This window comes from Oryza sativa, chromosome 10 (assembly GCF_034140825.1).
Source record: "Oryza sativa Japonica Group chromosome 10, ASM3414082v1".
In the NCBI taxonomy this organism is placed as follows: Eukaryota; Viridiplantae; Streptophyta; class Magnoliopsida; order Poales; family Poaceae; genus Oryza; species Oryza sativa.
Window position 1 is genome coordinate 23,727,366 of NC_089044.1, and position 19,828 is coordinate 23,747,193.

The window sequence follows — 19,828 nt, forward strand, 5'->3', positions numbered from 1 at the left end:
ATTAGCTATGGACAATTCGCGCCTGTCATCCGAGTAATAATTTTGCCAAGTTTGGCTTAAAGACTGAACAAGGCGGCAAAGCACAACACCACGACTATGGCGAAACAATAACATTAAAGCACAACACCACGACTATGGCGAAACAATAACATTAATCAATATGTATATAACATTACATGTTTTTATGCAAAGAGAAGAAAAAGAAACAGGAGGGTAAACAAGGAACTTTTATCAATTTTATGTGTAACCTCAGGTCCACGAGTAAAGCTGAAATCATCATTTCGCATCGGAAACCGATGACAGAAATCTTGACAACATGAATCCTAGGACCGAAAAGACAAACCCGCATCATATACAGACGCAGACAACTTATGTGAGATAAGCTTCTCTCCACTAGTCAAGTCGGCCAGTTGCTTCTCTCACCATCCGCACCGACGACTTCATGGTTTAGCCATCATCTTGGCCCACGTGTTTGGGTGCTTCATGCCTCGACATAGGGGGCAACTGTTGAAATGCAAGCAAAGTATATTCTTCTTAGGAAGCATGAAAAAAGATAAACAAAAACATGATTATGCTCTTATGTTCTTGCAACTCGTTGCAAGTATTTTTCTTTTATGTATTTGAAAAAAAAGTATTTTTCTTTTATGTATTGGAAAAAAAAGTATCTTCAGAACATGAAGATCATGACAGCTCTAAGGCAAGGCGGCCGCCTTTCATATCACACATGAATCAGGAGCTAAGATTGCCTGGAAGAAGTGCACACCTTATCTTGGAGTCGCATTATTGTTGATATAAGCATTCTGTCACCAACTATATGCCTTAACTTCTTCACTAGGTCGACTCGGCTTATTTTCTTGCTCTGGTAACACAACAAAAGAACAAAGGAGCTCAAACACCAAACACCAGCAAAAAGGAGGGCAAACTCAGTAAAAAATATGGTAACAAAATAGACAACCTTGAATTCTTCGTAACAACTGTTGACCATGTCCATATTCTCAGCAGAAACTTTGGTTGAAATCGCTGCAAATAACATGGAGAAAGGCATCCAAGGCGTGCTTGGAGCCCTTTCCACTTTATCTCCTAACATGGGGGCTTCATAATGACCTCCCAATGCTGGAGAAGCCTGAAGGTTCATGTCCTGTTTGTGGAGAAGAGGATGTTTGTTATTTGATTCTTAAACCCACCCCAATATAGATAGCATGGTTAACAGGAAACTTATCATATTTGGAGGTTTCTATCAAAGATAAAATACTACAGTCAGCTTGAAGTCTAATCTCAAAAGCAAGCACAAGTCAATAGTTGATTCAGTCACTGTCTGAATTACTGCATGCTGCTGCTGCTCCAACAGTGGAACTTGTCTGTATGAGAACAGAAGTTGACTAACAATAGCAATGTTATCAAGTCCCATTGATAAGTATCTTCTTACCTGTGATACACTATCAGGCGAACCAGAGCTCAAGATCAGTGATGAAACCTCTGATAAATTGTGACAATCTTCTTCGGTGGCAGGAGAATCTAGCACATAATGAAAAGGCTCACTCATAAGAAAATCTGGGGCTGCCAGCTTTACAAGTTATGCAAGGCTAAACAAAACTTTTTAAAGAATGACACAACAGTTGCGATTAGTTACCTTTGACTCTAGAAGGCAATTTGATGGTGACTACAAATTCAGAATAGATGTGACTATTCACATTCATATCCCACACAATGTAATGTTGAGGGTTTTTAATGTCATCTACACCACTATCGAAATACTCGTTACTAGGCCGATGCTGCTTAGATCCATGGTGAACTATTTCTACGTTCCCCATTACAACACGGCACAACATCATATGGACAATGCCATTTTCATCAACATCAGAGTAATTCACACTGCAGAAAGTAATACAAATATTGAATTTCGCAATGGTTAGGAAAATAAAAACTTGGGAACAAAAGAAATATATAATTGAAGTAGTAATTTGATGATATCATAAGAAAAAAAAACATGTGAACAGCAAATAAATGAAAAATGTCAGTAATATTAACAACATGTGAGCAACAATTTATCTAAAAGATAAGAAAAAAACAGACTGGAAGTATCAATAGCAGGCTTAGATGATCATTATAATCACAACAGGTTTGGCCCACTGGATGATTCATAGATCAGGAGCATACCAGGTATTGGAGCAATTTGCTGGAGCAAGGATTGTGCCAATTCCGTAGTCTGGGCACTTAACAGTCTTCTCAAAGTGCATGACACCATTCAACATCATTTCATCCACAGCATCTTTTGAGCAAGCAAGCCAGGCATAGCGGACATTTGCATTGCCACGCTTACATTTAGTATGCTCTGCCTGCTTTTTGAAAAGATTATAACGAAATTCTTTATGGTTATCTACTGCTGGTGTTCTGTAGATCCCAACGATGTCCTTGGAACCAAGAACAGTGCCCAGACCCTGCAGCAACAATTTCTGAACAGCAGAAATAGCTAGTTGAACACGTGAATGGTCACCCAGCTTATCTTGTGGTAGAGATCTGCAGGGAATAGGCAGCAAGGCGTGTGGCTCATTCTCTCCAATAGTTTCTTTGACACCACCAGTTTTGTTTCCTGCGACACTCCTCTCAGCCTTGGCTCTCTTAGGGCTGGAAACATCATCAGTGCTAGATTCAAAATTCGAGCTTTCTGCTGAACTTTCTGATGTTCCAAAGTGGTCGTTCATTTCTTGTGTCCCATTGGGCTCGACAATTATGTATACATTATTACCATTTCCCAATTCCTTTTTCCTATACAGTGTCTTATCTTCAATAAAAAATTCTGGGAAGTACTGCTTCCCATTCTCATCAATCCAAGCTATTGGCCTCTGAAGGCCTGTCTTTGAGTCTATGAATGTCATGTGCACAAAATCCAGCAAAAAAAGATGGGTCTGGTGTTCACCTTCTGTGATTGTCTTCTTAGTCCTAAAATCACTGTGGGCAAGCTTGACAATTTGCTTTGGAAAGTCTTTCCATTCACCACCTTGACGAAGCAGAATTCGCTTAGGTAAAGCACTAGTCATGAAATTCTGATAACTCTGTATAATCTGCATTTTGAAATGGCACTTGATCTTTGCCTTGTGACCTTCATCAACATAAAACCTAACAACAGAGTTATCGGCGGGATGCTTATGCAATTTAGAGGTGTTGCCGGCATCAGCGCAACGTGCAGCTGGGTTGTCCCGCTTTCTCTTGAGGCTACTTATGTTTCTTCCACATTTATCCAATACCTTTTCGTTCATCGCAGCCATGGTTGCTAGCTGAAATGAACCAGAGACTAATAATTTCTAACAAACTAAACTCCAACAAGCCTACTATTTACACTAAGCTAATAGGCAAGCTTCTGAGTGTACTCAAGTTCATTATCGACGAGGCAAAAACCAAAAAGAGTCGGGTCAGAAAGAGGCAGAAGCGAAATGATCCTGAAAATGAAAGCCAGATATTAGAGAACACTTCAAAAACACAATATTTTAAATCATCAATACGACAGACTGCATGCCAAAGTCGCTCAAAACAATAGCCACTGTTACTAGCATAAACGTAGTTTGTGTGGTACTTTAGGCAGTAGGAATAGATTATTGGAGAAAAAAAAATACAAGACAAACACCAACAAGAAAATTTCCTTCAGCGTGATTGTGTGGCGACGAACTAGCATGTGGGGCTGTTCATTCCCAGTTTTGAATGAAACTAGCATGTTGCGGAAATTACCAAAGTTATATACAGCATGACACAAAATTCATCGGAACTTCATAGAATTATTCAGTTAACTTTAACATCGAAAACTGACAAGCATAGACAGGGGCAACCCCTTGACTAAAATAGTGATTTAAGAGGAGTCTAACGCGAATTCATATATGATAAGTAGAAAAATTAAGTTTATAGCAAATCAATCGTACAAGTATATAGGTGGGGAATTTTAAATCTACCTAAATCGGCTGGACAAAATAAAAAATAAAATAAATTGGGAAGGAAGTATACAGGTAGGGAATCTTAAATCTACCTAAATCGGCTGGCACAAAATAAAATAAATTGGAAAGGGAGACGAAAAAATTTGCTAAAAACAATAAACAAAAAAAGCAGATCCAGATGAAGGGAGGATTAGGGTGACGAATCGATCGATGGATAATAATTACCTATAGTTAGCAGCAGCAGCGTGAGTAGATACAAAGATGATAGACGATATGGATTGCTTCATCTTCCTCGATCTATAATCCCAAACCCCCAAACCTACCGCTCCCTTAACGACCCCACTTTATCCCCGGCAACGATTGCCGAGGAGAGGCGGTGCCCGCCGGTGGTTCCTTCGCCGGCAAGTCTGGTCAGAGCAAAAAAAAAAAAAAACCTAACTCAAATCACGGCGGCGTGAGGCGGCGGCGAAGGCAACGAGCGGGAGGCGGGGAGGAAGGAAGGAGGGGAGGAAGGGAGAGAGGCGTGCGGCGGTGGAATTATTGGGCCGCGAGGTCCACGCCTTTGTCGTGTCCCATCCTCCTACTTCGCCTACCGCTCACGCCCTACACCCCGCTCACCGACATGTGGGCCCACCCGCACGCGGGGCCACGCTGGCGGTGAGCGTTTGGCGCGCATCTTCCTTGGATGCCAAGTTGCCTTCCCTTCTTTCTTGCCGCGTAAGCAAAAATGGGGACGTCGTGAGGGAGGCAGCCACCATCCGACGGTTCACATCTGTAGTCAACGGTCTCTGCTCCAACGCCAGCCGTCCATCTAGTATTCTGCTACTAGTTCAGACTTCTTAGTTTTTGTTTCTTTTGCGTGCATTATTAGATTACCGGTGACGTGGCCACGGAGTAACTTCCTTTGAAGACGCTTTCTAGTCTTTATGTTTATATACCAACAGTTAGCTAAAAATTTCACAATTTGACCCTTGCAAAAACCATTTTTATAAATGAACCGCCGTCAAAACTTATTTTAAAAATGACCTTTTTTTTTTGTCAGCGCCAAATCACTCGGCGCTGAACTTAGATACCTCAGTGCCATGTCAACCGGCGCTGAATGTCGTGCCATCGCGGATGGGAGACTAAGTCAGCATGCCAACGCATATTCAGCGCCACGCTATTTGGCGTTGAGGTGTCTAAGCTCAGCGCCACATGATTTGGCGCTGAACAAAAGGGTTATTTTTGAAATAAGTTTTGCGGACGGTTCATTTGTAAAAATAGTTTTTGCAAATGGTCAAATTGTGAAAATTTTTGAACAGTTAGGCCCTGAATAGATCTCAACCAAAAAAAATTTTACCCTATCACACCAAACGTTTAACATATGTATCAAGTATTAAATATAGACTAAAAATAATTAATTACACAGATTGCGACTAATTTAAGAGACGAATCTTTTAAGGCCCTATTTCTTTCAGCTTGGGATTATTATAATCCAGATTATTAGGAGTAAGCTGAAAGAAACAGACAACTTATTGAAGTAGCTTATTATAGTATGAAACCCAGCTTGCTATAATTTGATAAGCTCATTTAGGTGAGCTTTTTCTAGATTATTGGGTGAAAAATTACCCATCATGCCACCCCACTCCCTATTTAGACTTGCAAACCCAATAATCTAGGCTCTAATAATCTAGGAAAGAAACAACTAACAGCTTATTCTACTACAGATTATAACAATCTAGCTTATAGTAATCTGACTCAATAATCTAGATTATAATAATCTTAAGCTGAAAAAAACAGGGCCTAAGTTTAACTGTTGTATGATTTGACAATGTGGTGCTACAATAAACACTTGCTAATGATGGATTAATTAGGTTTAATAAATTCGTCTCGCGGTTTACTAACTGATTAGTTTTTTATTAGTGCCTAAACACTCACGCTATATAATACCTGATGTAGTATATATTTGCACCTGACCTGATGGAGTTTCAAAAACACATGTTTCCACTTTTTTTACTGATAGATCCAATACGTATCGTCTTTCAAAGTCTAGAAGAGCACTTTGTAGCTGATTTTCCTCCTCCTAAACTCCGCGGCTGAGGGGGAAAAATCAACAACAAATTCTCAAAAAAAGTTGGCTGGCTGCTTTATTTTTTATCTTGGTTGTATATTAGATTCTAGAATGTCTCTGATTTTTTTTTTAAAAAAAGGTTACTATCAAATGAGTATAGTTTACATAATGACTTTGTGAATGGGACCTTTCAAGTCATTATGATTGACTATATGGTGAGCTTAAATCCTTGATAGCGAATGACTTGCGGTATGGCAATTCATTTGTAATTGTCAAGTCAGTTCTAACCTGCAGTGCATGATTTTTAGTCGTTTGATTCAATATATCTTGCATAGGAAACTAGCTAGAAATTGGTGTGAATGGCTTATAACATGAGAATCACCGTTACAGTCTCCGTTACAATCACCATGACCTCTAGGCTCTAGCTTGCCATCGACCATGGAAAACATGCCTTGTCGATGTACCGTTTACCAATTTCGCATACCCGGCCCCTCCGATCCGTTCTAAATATAAATCGATTTGTCATTTTTTTAAAATTTTAATCAAATTTATAGAGAAATATAATCATTTTTATAACCCCAAATTAGTTTAGTTAAACCAAACATTGAATATATTTTGATACGATGTTTGTTTATTATTGAAAACGTTTATATTTTTTATGAACTTGGTCAAATAAAGAAAATGAAAGCGTCTTATAATATAAAATAGAAGTAGCAACTTACATTATTTACGTATATGCTTTTATCAAAATTTAACAATGCTTATTTAGTAGGCTTTTTGATTAATTTAGGTCTATATGTGTACCGGATAAGAGGGGACTCCTTGGATCTGGTGGTGATGTGCAAGCCTACCTGGATTTAAATCCTTCCTTCTACAAATATTTGAGGGAATATCGTTTTTTATTCAGATAGCTGGAGACATGATTTTACTGCTCGTTTATATTTTTTTTAACATGTATAAGATACACACATCATTTTATATATTAAGCAAGATAGAAAATAACAAAGGGTGCGGAATTAGAAACCCCCTTCCCCTAACACCAACATGTCTTGCAACAAAAAATATAACAAGAAAATACAACTGCAAACAAACACCCTACGACACAAAAGGGCTATAGAGTTTGTGTTTAGTTCACGCCAAAATTAAAAGTTTGGTTGAAATTGAAATGATGTGATGGAAATTTTTGAAGTTTATGTGTGTATGAAAGTTTTAATGTGATGAAAAAGTTAGAAGTTTGAAGAAAAACTTTGGATCTAAACACACAGCTAGAGCCAACTTCTCCTAGAGCTATGATGCTCTAGTCAAGCATCAAAGTGCACCTTCATTAACCACATCTTGAGTGACAACCGCTACACTAGGAGTTGCAATATTGAAAAAGCACAATCGGTTCTATATTTCCAAATGTCCCAAGCGACCAAGATAACGAGAGTACTAAAATATTCCTCATAGTTGTTCCTTCAACCATTAAAAATATACTGTATTTTTTTAAGTACATGTTTCAATTACCTTGTGTATATAAACTTAAACTTTCTGCATTTACCATAAACTCAAGAGTGTTTTATCAGGAAAATCAGAATGAATATAGTAGATAAGTGGAGATAACTAGGAGAAAAAACGAAGCGGATAGTTTTCAGCCGGTCCAGTGAAAACGAAGCATATAGTTTTCAGCCGCTCTGGTGAAAAACAAATATGGATACCATTCTGTGCGTATAATTTTTGGATAGTCTAGATACGGATACAGATACAAATATTCTTTTCTCAAATATGAATATGAATATGGTATCATAGTTTTCGATAGGTATCTCTATCTCTACTACTTAAAAAATTAGAAGTGTTTCCATTGTCCGTCCGTGAAAAAAGGGCGAAACGAAATCGAATCAAATTATATGTGATGCGGTAAAAAAAATGCGACACAATAAAAAAAACAAATCGAATCCGATTCCGTACGTGAAAAACAGGGTGAAAAAAATCGGGCAAAAAAAAGTCCGATTCAATTTGCTTCCGTTGTCCGTGAATTTTTTTCATCCGTAAATCCGATTGAAATCCAATTGGACAATCCAAAGAAAGAGAAAAGGAACATGAAAAATAATAAAAAGCGCACAAATCTTATCTCAACCCCGTGGGAAGCCGCCGACGCCGCTGAATCCGTCCGTGGGAAGTCACCATCGCCGCCGAATCCACCCGGGGGAAGCTGACGCTGTCACTCGCGGTAGGGGAGGGCAGCGCCGCCGCCACTTGCAGCCACCAACGCCATCGGATCCTCCTAGGGGAAACCGACGCCGTCGCTCGCGATGGGGGAAGGGCACCGCCGCCGCTGCTGTCGCACGCGGAATGAGAGAGTGCCGCCGCCACCGCCGCTCGCTCATTGCTGGGAGAAAGGATCAGGATCGAGAACGGGGGAACGTGAGGGTTAGGGTTTCCAATGCACATGCATCTTCAATGGTGCGCAGGCGATCCAAGCCATCTATCAAATCGAATGGCTCAGATCACCTCCGCTTCGGGCCGCCTCCATCGCCGGGCTGCACACACTTGATGGCCCTGCCATCAAGTGTCTACAACGCAATCAGAGGAGGAGTTGGGGGAGGCAAATTAGACTTGATTTGCGGGCTGAGATAGTAAATCGACTGAAAATGGCCCATAGAGAAATTGGGATTTTTATTTAAATAAATGCTGAAATGATGTTTGTATTGTCAAAATTAGCAATTAAGTTCCGAAAATTCCAACAACAAATTTCAAAGAGTGTTATTAATCATGGTTAATTTAATAAAAATTAAATCGAACTATATCATATTATTTCGCTGCACAGGTGGGGAAATGTGCCGCCGCCATCGCTCTCGGTGGGAGAGAAGAGGAATGAATTTAGGGTTAGGTATAGATTTAATTCATTGTTTATGTTTAGAACTATCTCATATAACTCCCATGGAATTATAAAATAACTATAATCATTATCATAACATTAGTTTTTTTCCCATTGCAACGCACGAGCACTTTTTCTATAAATAATAATACAGATATCCGGTGCACAATAATATTTGGATATTCGCTGAAGGCATAAAAACATACCCCATTTCGTTCTAGCTCTAGTTCTAGTCTTTTAACATTAGTCCACACTAATAATTTTATTTAAACTTTTAAATATTTTTTTATAAAATATACTATATGTATTATGTGTTGTAATACCAGTTAGACATGTATTTATACCAATAATATTGTACATGTTTAGTTTATGATCAAACTTTGTGTATAAAATGAGCTTAAAATATATTATGGTATTTGTCTGTGGTTTCGTGTTCTGATAAATATTTGTTTCTGTATTTGTGTTCGATCTTATTTGTATTCAAGGTAATTTGTATTCGTTTCCGTATCTAATAAAAGAACTACGAAAACAAATCGTATGATACAGTTCGTTTTTGATATCGTAGGGGGACAATAGGCAATGATACAACGGAAGTGAAAATATATACAAGAGAAAATAGAAAAAGAAATAATTGGGCTGGAGATGGAGATGGAGATGGAGATGGAGGGTGGGTTTGGCACAAATCCCGAAGCGCTCCGGCGACCACTCCCAACCCAGTCCCCACTAGGGTAACAACCCCCTTTCGGATTAGGTTTCTAGAAGCTTCTTCTATGCAGGCGCCGCCGCTCGCCTCCTCGCCGTCGCCGGCGTGGACCGCCATCCTGCCCGCGCCGGCGAGGCTCTGCTGCTCCCGCCGCGGCGCCCTCCGCCTCGAAGCCAAGGCCGCCTGGAGGCCGGCGGCCCGAGGGCCGCGGGTGCCGGCCAAGGGCGCCGTCCTCGCCTCCGAGGTGGTGGGCCCCTCTCCCCTCCTCGACGCGCGCAACGAGCAAGGTTCTCTCCCCTCCATTTCCCAATCTCACAAACTCCATTCGCATTCGCATTCGCATTGCTACTTAGTATGGGGGTCGCATTGGAATCCTCGATGCATGGACATGGTTGGTTGGTGAATTGCTCGATTATTATTATCCTTATATTAGTTGTGCCTTGGATATATTGGACCTAGAAAATCACTCTACCTTTAGATGCTCTAGAATCTAGATGAGATGAAACCACGAGGTGCTCTGCTCACTTCTCGATTCCTGTCATGTGCAGAGCTCATTTTGCATATCAGAAAGGAAGTGGAGAAAGGGAAGCTGCCTGCAGATGTCGCTGCCAATCTAGAAGAGCTATACTACAACTACAAGGACGCGGTAACATTTCTTCTTTTCTATCTGCTGCAATTGCAATTAGATCATCGGCTCATATGGCCACGGGGATACTCTGCCTTATCAGGTTATGCAGAGCAGGGATCCAAATGCACACGACATCGTGCTTTCAAACATGGTGGCCCTGTTCGATTGTGTTCTGCTCGATGTAGAGGTTCTACCTCCTGTCATTATCTTCCTGATTTCCTCTGACATTTTTCTTTTATGCCCCCTTTTATACCAAGCTGCCTCCTCCTTTTGCAGAATCCGTTTACCTTTCCGCCTTATCACAAAGCTGTCAGGGAACCATTCGACTATTACATGTTTGGTCAGAACTACATTAGGCCCCTTGTAGACTATAGGTAATGCAAATCTCTTCCCCTATAGGTATCGAGGACCCTTTCAATCTTCCCCTTTTTTTGCCCATTCATGGTATTTAGTATATTTCCACACTTTGTAGCACAAATGCTTTAATCACATTTCACATAGATGGCAGATATTTCTGTCATGTCGCGCGACATGACCGTATTGTTTTGATGGGTGCAGTGAGGATATAGATACCCTGTATAGGTGAAGGCAATATTCTTTAATCAAAGCATAAGATATTACCTGCTTTCCCAGTCCTTGAAGACATTGTTGTTCCCATCCTCTCCATAAGTAGCTAGTTTTTTTAACTAATGGCTTAGTCATAGATATACCTTCAACAAGAAAAGTGATATCTATTAACACATTTTGGTTTTGCTTATTACCGTGGCATGCCGTCAAACTTGCAACATTCACATGTGTTATAATTTATCTGTATAGCTTATAGGTATGTCTTCCTTATCATGCTAACTTTTTATTTCATATGCCCAGAAATTCATATGTTGGTAATATATCCATTTTCCAAGACATGGAACAGAAGCTCCAACAGGTTAGTTCATCTAAACTCCATTGTACTATCTATTTTCTGTATTTATTTCTGATCAAACATCTTCTTTGATAATCAATCCTCTTCAACATCTTGGTGAGTGCAAGCTGCCATGGTTTAGTAAACAGAACAAACCAATAACCCATGAATCACATATCTAGGGTTAAAAGAACTAGGATAGATAGCACCCTCCAAAGACCTCTCTGGAATCGACCCTTCATTTTTTAGATGAACAGGAGAGGTAATCCTCCCAGCGTCGTTGATAGTAATATCATGATACATACTAACAGAGGTTCCCCTCCTTCCAAGGGTTTTGATATATAAGCATCAACAGCAAGAGACGGCCATAAGAAAGCTTCAACTAGATATGATCTACCTCACATCAATGTTTGATTTTTTGGTTTCATAGTTATTTAGAGATGTCTGATAGAAGAGAATGATGAGAACAAACATCATGTGCCAATTCTTATGCTTTAGTGATAAAAGTGTTTCCAGTGTATGTCAGCACATGACGTCCCTCACACCGGATGATTTTTGTGTAAGTTGCTTCTGACCTTCTGTCATTGCTGGAAGCACCCGACGCTAGGTACTTAGGTGTTTGTAGTAATTATCCTAACATACTTCTGTCATGCTTTAGAGCTGTCGAATAATTCTTTTAATTGTTTACTAAAGATTCTTATGCATTTTCTGAAATTGTTTGTTATTGTAGGGCCATAATGTTGTTCTGATGTCTAACCATCAGACAGAAGCAGATCCAGCAATCATTGCTTTGCTGCTTGAAAGAAGCAACCCATGGATCAGCGAAAACATAGTACGACAGTAATTTGGACATACTTGGATAATTTACATGTGAATCGTCATATGCTATTGACTAATCACATTATCACTAATATGCCATCTTTTGTAGGTTTATGTTGCTGGTGATAGGGTTGTTACAGATCCTCTCTGCAAGCCATTTAGTATGGGAAGGTTTTTTAATCCACCCCAGAAGCTCATATGGCTGAGTTGTCTTTTCTGTTTCTAGTGTTTCTATTGCCTGGAAATATTAATTTCATAAAGGAATTTTCTCCCTGCAGAAACCTCATTTGTGTGTACTCAAAAAAGCATATGAATGATTTTCCTGAGCTAGTTGATATGAAGAGGAGGGCAAATACTCGTAGTCTGAAGGAAATGGCTTTACTTTTACGGTATTCTTCCCTTATAGTAACATGTTAGTTTTCATCCTTTTTACTTATAAATATTAGGCCTTTTTGACTTGATTGTTTAACCATGTATAATAGAACATATATAGTTAGTACTTAGTAATAGAAAATATAATACACATGCTAGTTTTATAATGTGTCAAATTTAGCACCTAGTTGCAGTGCAGTCAAGACTATTCAAGGAATTATTCTGCATTCACCATTAATCCGTCATAGATCTGAATTTGTTTCTTCTTAACGCAAACGCATGTACTTCACCTCCTTGTTACATTGGGTTGCTCATGTTTTATCTTTTATGACATGTAGTGGCGGTTCACAGATAATTTGGATAGCACCAAGTGGTGGTAGAGATCGTCCGGATCCTTTGACAGGAGAATGGCATCCGGTATGTTATCTGGCTTGGTTTTGTTGTTCCATATGATTTGATTAGCTTATCATGTTTACCAAATCTAATTTCTATTTTGTTTGCCAAATGTATAATTCCAACTTACCACTTGTCTGTATCTTGTCTGCTACTTACAAAAACAAGGACAGGCACCATTTGATGCATCTGCAGTGGACAACATGAGGAGGCTTCTGGAGCATTCTGGTGTTCCTGGGCACATATATCCACTCTCACTGCTCTGCTATGAGGTTATGCCTCCACCACAGAAGGTATATTCAGTTGCAACCTCTTACTGTATTACTTTAGACATATTTATCAGAGTATTTGTTTGACTTTTATATTTGAATAGGTTGAGAAAGAGATTGGTGAGCAAAGGGTTATATCCTTCCATGGTGTAGGCTTGTCAGTAACTGAAGAGATAAAGTACAGCGACATTACGGTTCATACCCAAAATGTCGACGAGGTTTGTTCTGAATGTTGGTTGTAGATTATCATGTTTAATATCTGGATAGTGTTATGCTCTGACTTCTAGTTATTTTGTTAAGTAACACTGTAACAGGCATTTCTAATGATTTACCGATTTTACTTATTTTTGTGTAATTCCCTTTGGTGGGGGTGGGTGCTTCTGCCCAGTCTTCAGGTAGAACAATAACCATTAGATTAGCTTTCAGGACTCTGTTTGCCTTCTTACTGATTATTGATCATGATGAACTCTTGCCCAAATTTCATTGTTTTTTCTCTATGCTGGGAATGGCTGAATATTTATAGTGTTAGGGTAGCTGAAATTAATGGATATGTCAAAATCATGCATCAAGTGTTGGCCCCATCATTTAACCTATTTTTCAGGGTGAACAGACACATTTGTGCATATATCTTCTTCAGAACGTGAAACTAAGCTACATCAATTTACTTTTGTAGAGGGTGCAAAATAAGTTGTAATTTCATCATTGTGCAGCTCAGTTTATATTCCACTTTTGCATATGATATTCACCCATGCTAGCTTGAGATTGGTAGTTGGATTTGAAAATTCTCATTGCTGTTACTCTTGTAGGCCCCTTGTCTCCAGGGTTTAGGCTAAGAACCTTTCTTATTTTGTAAACAGTTTACAGAACTTTGAACTTTCAGACTTGCTCACTGATAGTGTTACTTATTGATATTGCCTCATCTGTTTAAGCCTTCCTTTTTTTATTTGTGAAGTTGAATGTCTTTGGTTCTTCTTGTTTTTACAGTGCAGAGAGAAATTCTCAGAGTCATTGTACAACTCAGTCGTTGATCAGTATAATGCGCTCAAATCTGCTATCTTTAGAGGTCGAGGAGCAGATTCATCGGACAGTGCCATCTCACTCTCACAACCATGGCGATGAAACTCCGCTTTCTCAGTTTTGTTCTGTACTGACCTGAGCTTCTTTCCCTTCTATTTTTTCTTTGTTGCACTGACGCATGGTGGCACCTACTATGTTCCGTTTACTGGGTTTTGAGTTCATTAAAGCCTTAACTCTTCTACTTCCTTACCGTGTTTTGATTTCATGGAGCCAGGTTCTAGTTGATCAGCATATACAGCAGACATCATAATAATTTCTATAGAAGCTTGCTATATACTCTCTCCATCCAAAAGTCTAAGACCTATTTCATTTTTTGGTTTTTCCAAAAGTCTAAGACCTATTTGTAATCTCTGTGTTAAATTAAATTGTTGACTGGAACCTAAGAAGCAATCTTAGTATTTATTGGTTACATGCATGTGTATAGTTCATTGGTTTTGTTACATGGTGGATGAGTTTCGGATGGAGTACAACTTACATTTAAAATAAAATCAGCTGAACATAGATATAGCTGGTACCATGCTAGAGCATACCTTGCATCATTGCATGTGGTTGCGCCACATAATGCACAATACACTTTGACTTAAAAAATCTTTGCACATGGTGATTCCTTGTTTCTGTACGATACATCTGGTTTTGTAGTTTATTAATTATTATTATGAAGCAAGCATTATAGCCGCAAGAAATTACCTTTTTTCATGTTTTTTTTCCTCATTTACTGCCTCCTGTGATGTACTGTTCCAAAGGTGATTTGCTCAACAACAGGAACTATCTGATGAATGACATAACAAATGTGCTACTCCTTTTATTTTTCAGGTCTGGATTTCTCAATGAAGTTACCTTCATTTCTTTTCGACACAGCAGATGAACTGCTGCCGACATTGCAATTTTTCCTGGCAGAACCTTTTAAACTTCGGTATCCTAACCCATACTAATCATGAAGGGGAGGCTGTTACTGTCATGCAAATCTTGTGAGTTATTGAAGGCCCTGGTCAGGTGGCTCTTCACGGTATCATTTGGTACACACTTGAGTTATATGTAGCAATAACTGATAAAATCCCTGTGATTGTTGACAGGCCTAGTATGATGATTTTACCCAGCTGAATCCCAGCCACACATGATGCGTTCGTTCATTGTTTGCACACAAATATTATTGCGTCATATGAGTATTCTTTGGGTCAGAACTGCACAGCAACGCGGCCTGGGCACTCAATCTGGCATGTTGTCTATGGGGTGCATGCTTGTTAACAGAAGAAGCCCAACATGTGGGATTTTGTTTTTTGCGGTTAATTTTTTTCCTGTTTTCCTTTTGTTCCATGTATATATATTCGATTTTGATCTCCAGGTTTGGAGATACAATGGTCAAAGTGTTATGATAGTCTCTTAGTTTGTTGCCTCGAAGTTATACTCGGGCGCAACATGTCTGACTGATATTCTGATGATGTTACTCGTTTCTGAACTTCCTGACGCCAATATGGTGCTTGGATGTTGATAAAATAGAGCTGCTGTCTTTAAGTTATTCATTTATGTTGTTTCTGGGGATAAATTACTAGTTCAGTGATCTAAAACTACTATTGCGAAATTGGTTGTTAACACTGTTGGCACCTTAGTGATGATCAATATATTATGACAAAGATGGGCTGTGTAGAACAGTGAAAATGTTGATATGCGAGGGTGACAGGAGAAATAACAAAAGGAGTAATAAATGAATGGGACTTGTAAGCTGGGTGCTGAAAAATAGATTGAGCAATAGAAAGCGTGTGAAGTTGAGAATCCAGGCCAAAGGCCATTACTGTCAAACAAGCGAGTCATTGGCTTTGAACCCGTCCGTCCCTGCGACCGCAAGCTCTGAATTCAAAGAGTTTTTTAGCTGAACTCTGAGTTCTGAAAAATGGGATTTTCTAAGGCTAAGGGTGGTGTTATATACGGAGTACAGGAGTATGTAATAACCATGTAATCAACTCAGATGTTGTAATAATCGTACTATACTCGTTCGCTATTTTGTGTATGTGCGAGATGTGAAAAATAAAATCCTTTTAGTATGTAAAATACTCACATATGCACACGACAGCTATTAGGACTCTCGAAATGTGTTACTACTACATTGTTATTGTAGATTTATATTTATTATATTAAGAAAACTGTTAGTGTTAGGGCTAAATTTAGAATGAAAACCCCAAACCTCAGTCATATTTATTAATCTTACAGTTAATCTGTAACATTTTTTTTTGCGGGGAAGTTAATCTGTCACATTAGACATAAATAAAATATTTGCGAAATGTGGAATTCAGATTATTTGATGATTACGATAATGATCTATCCAAGGAAAAACTCTTTTGGTGTCTTTGATGGAATTTGATTAAAAAACAAGGCAAAAATCCCTATGCATATTGGTGAGGTTTTAAGAAAGGAAAACCCTAATAAGATGTGGCATTGCCCTCCGTATGATTACTATTGGAATTTTATCTTATCTCTACTATTATAAAAATTGAAGATGTTTTTGCTAGTATTTTGGTATGTCATCCGTGTATCACAGTAGGTTTTTAAGTTCGTTTGTTTTTGGAAATACATATCCGTACTTGAGTCGGTTATTAAGATCGTTCACTTTTAGTAATACATAAGAAATCATATAAGAAATATGTTTAAAAAACTCGCATGCTAACCTGAGACGATCGGATTCCTAACTGCAGCTCATGATTTTATAAAAATATATATATCTAAGCAAACTCTCACAATAAATTTTATCTTAACTAAACCATATAATAATAGTAAGATTAAAATATATTTCACCCGTGTTGTAATGCACGGGTATTTTTTCTAGTTGATAATAATAACTGAAGTATTAGAGAACGTGAGGGTTTCCATAAAATCCAAAATCGATAATACTCCTACTTATACCAGTAACTTTTAGATAGATGCGAGGAAAGCAAAGAAGACTAGGCAAGGGGGAAATACAGAAGAAGGAATCCATCGACTACTAGTCGTCGTCCTCTTGCGTTGGAGTTGGGACCAAAGCGAAGGGAAAGTGGAACAGCGCTCGCGGGTTGCGCTTGCGCCGGCGAAGAAGCGCGGCGGACGCCAGGTTAGTCGCGCTCTTTCTTTGCCGATCATCTCATCCATCGCGCCTCATCTCCATCTCCATCTCCATCTCCTCCTACGAGGAGAGACATAGATAGACTCGTTCGAGATTAATTAATTACTGTTGCCCCCGGGTTCGAATGTTCGATCCAGGTTACTAATTACCGCTTAATCCATGCCCCCATATGATGCTAAGCCTAAAACCCTATCCCCAAATTTCCACTTCTCCTTTTCTTTGTTTAACCATCTCTACGATACTTGAGTTCATGCCATGTCTTGACGAGTAGGAGTAATTTCTTGGGTGCACCTGTATCATCTACTGTATTCTCTCAAAGAAAATCGCTCCGCTGCCCACATCTTGTATCTCTGTATTTGGGCAGACCACACAGACACAGTACACTCTTTCTAGTTGTATGTGTGCTGTAGTATTACACAAAGATCATGTCTATTATTTCAAGGCTCATCTATGAATTACACACTATATTCCTTTTTTTGGGGGTTAATAGATCGGAATTCATATTCTTCACTTTGTTCATCTACTTGCATGTTTCTCTTGTGTTGGCTAGCCTTGTCATAGCTCTAGTAGCACACGAGACAAATATTTTCTTCTTCATTACCTCATCTTGATGCGGCCTCTCTATGCTGCTGCAGATAAAGCCCTCCCTCCATTGACATCAACATGGGTGACAATCTGATGGATAAGGTCAATGCCTTGGGTGAGCGGCTCAAGGTAAGTGGGGCAGAAGTTAGCCGGAAGATGTCAGCTGGTGTCAGTAACATGAGTTTCAAGATGAAAGAATTCTTCCAAGGCCAGAACATGGCGGACAAGATAGTCGATGAGGCCACGCTGGAGACCATGGATGCTCCTGATTGGGCCACCAATCTTGAGATATGTGATATGGTTAACACTGGAAATGTCAACAGCATTGAGCTGATCCGTGCCATCAAGAGACGCATCATGTTGAAGAATCCACGAGTGCAATATCTTGCTCTTGTCCTCCTTGAGACCGTTGTGAAAAACTGCGAGAAGGCTTTCTCTGAGATTGCTGCTGAGCGGGTCCTTGATGAGATGGTAAAACTGATCGATGATCCACAGACTGTAGTCAACAACAGAAACAAGGCACTTATGCTTATTGAAGCATGGGGAGAGTCAGGAGATGAGCTCCGCTACCTTCCGGTGTATGAAGAGACTTACAAGGTACATAACAAGTAATGATTTCTGCTTACATCAATTTAGTGCACTTTAACCTGAAACAATAATGCTTATGAACGATCTACCAAGAACAAATGCAACTATTATTCTCCTTACGCATTTGGTGGATTATTCATATAAACTTGCTGCTTTTATATATTCGATAAAGAAATCTGATGTATGTCGATCGGACTTCATTCGTTGACCACATACATAGTTGTGTCTGAAAGGCTGAAGTAATCGTTACATCTGGACACTATTACTGTGGGTTTCTGTTAGCCAGGCTTATTCAGTTTACATTCAATATTCTTCGCAGAGCTTAAGATCAAGGGGAATTCGCTTTCCTGGGCGTGATGATGAGAGTCTGGCACCAATATTTACTCCTCCCCGTTCAGCACCTTCAGCTGAACCATATTCTGCTGCAGCACAGGAAGGGTATCAAGAAATTCCAGATGAAAGTTTTGCGCCAGTCCACGTTGTTCCTGCTGTGCAAGTCAATGAAGCTTTTGAGGTGGCTCGTAATAGCGTTGAACTTCTTTCCACGGTGCTTTCTTCTTCTCCACAAAAAGAGGCTCTCAAGGTGAGCCTGCTCTCTCTCTTTTTTCCCCTTGATAAATGGTCATCTGAGTTTGGTAAATTATATATATACATCTAAGTTTTGGTTTGTAGCAATATCTGAAGTTAACTTACAGTTACTGGATAACATTACTCTACCATATGTTAATTTTATAGGCCTTCCATCCAATAAATAAAATTGCTAGTGTTCTGTTATCGTGTTAGTGTTCTAAACTTCTGGTTGCACCTCAAATGCATGCAGGATGACCTGACTACCACCCTGGTTCAGCAATGCCAACAGTGTCAGCGCACCATCCAGAGAATCATTGAGACGGCTGGTGACAACGAGGCTCAGCTCTTTGAGGCATTGAGTGTCCACGATGAACTTGAGAAGGTTCTCTCCAAGTATAAAGAACTCAAGGAACCTGTTGTTGCAGAGCCTGAGGCAGAGCCAGCCATGATTCCAGTCACCGTGGAGCCAGAGAACTCCCCCCGCACTAAAGATGGCACTGTAGGGAAGCGAGCAGGTTCTGGTGCTGATGAGTTGCTTCAGGATCTTGACGACATGATATTTGGCAAGAAGGGCGGCACCTCATCTCAGCAGGACAGGAAGGAACAAAAGGACGATTTCATCAGTTTCTGACCACCAGATCCAGATACAGCAGGGCCGCAGGGAGACACTTGATATGGATTTGTGTGATATGCCCATCTTGCTTGAATGTATCCCAGGGATTTTGTTTGGTTTAATGTCTTGGGCATGACTAGTTTCTTGCTGTACAGGAATAGATAGATGTAGCAGTCCCCCTTACTGTGTCAAGCCAGTCAGATTTTGGCTCATGACTACTATCAGTGTCAGAGGTTTCATTACTTGCTGTACGCTCGGTGAAGGGTTTGATGCTGAGTTTTTTTATGGTACATTCTACTGCTAGTATATACTACCAGTATATTTGATTTGACGGTGTAAATTTATCTGATTTCCCTCCTAATTATACTGCAGTATAAATTGAATAGGGT

At 39.5% G+C, this 19,828-nt stretch overlaps 3 protein-coding genes across 10 annotated transcripts; 2 read left to right on the forward strand and 1 right to left on the reverse strand.

The window, feature by feature from the left end:
* Positions 1 to 113: 113 nt before the first annotated feature.
* On the reverse strand, positions 114 to 4,390 carry LOC4349501 (inactive poly [ADP-ribose] polymerase RCD1). 3 transcript variants are annotated; one of them, XR_003238945.2, is made up of 7 exons: positions 4,149 to 4,390; positions 2,158 to 3,437; positions 1,631 to 1,872; positions 1,427 to 1,515; positions 956 to 1,333; positions 764 to 859; positions 114 to 504 (listed from the first exon to the last, which is right to left on the reverse strand). XR_003238945.2 is itself a non-coding variant. In XM_015758767.3 (7 exons), exons 2-7 carry the CDS (start codon positions 3,264 to 3,266, stop codon positions 448 to 450), a joined length of 1,776 nt encoding a protein of 591 aa, XP_015614253.1. In that variant the 5' UTR covers positions 3,267 to 3,437; positions 4,149 to 4,390; the 3' UTR covers positions 114 to 447. The 3 variants fall into 3 exon arrangements, 1 of the variants encoding a protein (XP_015614253.1); XR_001540667.3 differs by having other exon boundaries at positions 956 to 1,358; XM_015758767.3 differs by having other exon boundaries at positions 956 to 1,138.
* A 5,150-nt stretch (positions 4,391 to 9,540) lies between these two features.
* On the forward strand, positions 9,541 to 15,512 carry LOC4349502 (glycerol-3-phosphate acyltransferase, chloroplastic). 6 transcript variants are annotated; one of them, XM_066304779.1, is made up of 14 exons: positions 9,541 to 9,820; positions 10,082 to 10,179; positions 10,262 to 10,348; positions 10,438 to 10,535; positions 11,029 to 11,086; positions 11,793 to 11,894; positions 11,991 to 12,052; positions 12,160 to 12,270; positions 12,592 to 12,670; positions 12,820 to 12,939; positions 13,020 to 13,133; positions 13,900 to 14,059; positions 14,806 to 14,985; positions 15,066 to 15,512. In XM_066304779.1, the coding sequence occupies exons 1-12, from the start codon at positions 9,601 to 9,603 to the stop codon at positions 14,032 to 14,034; spliced, it is 1,284 nt and encodes a 427-aa protein (XP_066160876.1). In that variant the 5' UTR covers positions 9,541 to 9,600; the 3' UTR covers positions 14,035 to 14,059; positions 14,806 to 14,985; positions 15,066 to 15,512. The 6 variants fall into 6 exon arrangements, with proteins under 6 accessions (XP_066160876.1, XP_066160878.1, XP_015615008.1 ...); XM_066304781.1 differs by having other exon boundaries at positions 14,806 to 14,980; XM_015759522.3 differs by having other exon boundaries at positions 14,806 to 14,960.
* A 1,398-nt stretch (positions 15,513 to 16,910) lies between these two features.
* LOC4349503 (TOM1-like protein 1) lies at positions 16,911 to 19,828 on the forward strand. The gene is made up of 4 exons (NM_001423113.1): positions 16,911 to 17,071; positions 17,719 to 18,265; positions 18,576 to 18,839; positions 19,077 to 19,828. Exons 2-4 carry the CDS (start codon positions 17,747 to 17,749, stop codon positions 19,455 to 19,457), a joined length of 1,164 nt encoding a protein of 387 aa, NP_001410042.1. The 5' UTR covers positions 16,911 to 17,071; positions 17,719 to 17,746; the 3' UTR covers positions 19,458 to 19,828.

What these genes read in the sequence shown, in the direction of transcription:
- LOC4349501 (XM_015758767.3), bottom strand. Translation starts at nt 3,266, where the DNA reads ATGGCTGCGATGAACGAAAAGGTATTGGATAAATGTGGAAGAAACATA. An exon ending in GCAAATTGCTCCAATACCTG is followed by an intron (nt 1,873 to 2,157) that starts GTATGCTCCTGA and finishes TACTTTCTGCAG; the next exon opens with TGTGAATTACTCTGATGTTG. An exon ending in GTTGTTACGAAGAATTCAAG is followed by an intron (nt 860 to 955) that starts GTTGTCTATTTT and finishes TTGTGTTACCAG; the next exon opens with AGCAAGAAAATAAGCCGAGT.
- LOC4349502 (XM_066304779.1), top strand. Translation starts at nt 9,601, where the DNA reads ATGCAGGCGCCGCCGCTCGCCTCCTCGCCGTCGCCGGCGTGGACCGCC. An exon ending in GTGTTCTGCTCGATGTAGAG is followed by an intron (nt 10,349 to 10,437) that starts GTTCTACCTCCT and finishes CTCCTTTTGCAG; the next exon opens with AATCCGTTTACCTTTCCGCC. An exon ending in TGACAGGAGAATGGCATCCG is followed by an intron (nt 12,671 to 12,819) that starts GTATGTTATCTG and finishes AAACAAGGACAG; the next exon opens with GCACCATTTGATGCATCTGC.
- LOC4349503 (NM_001423113.1), top strand. Translation starts at nt 17,747, where the DNA reads ATGGGTGACAATCTGATGGATAAGGTCAATGCCTTGGGTGAGCGGCTC. An exon ending in TGTATGAAGAGACTTACAAG is followed by an intron (nt 18,266 to 18,575) that starts GTACATAACAAG and finishes TATTCTTCGCAG; the next exon opens with AGCTTAAGATCAAGGGGAAT. An exon ending in CACAAAAAGAGGCTCTCAAG is followed by an intron (nt 18,840 to 19,076) that starts GTGAGCCTGCTC and finishes AAATGCATGCAG; the next exon opens with GATGACCTGACTACCACCCT.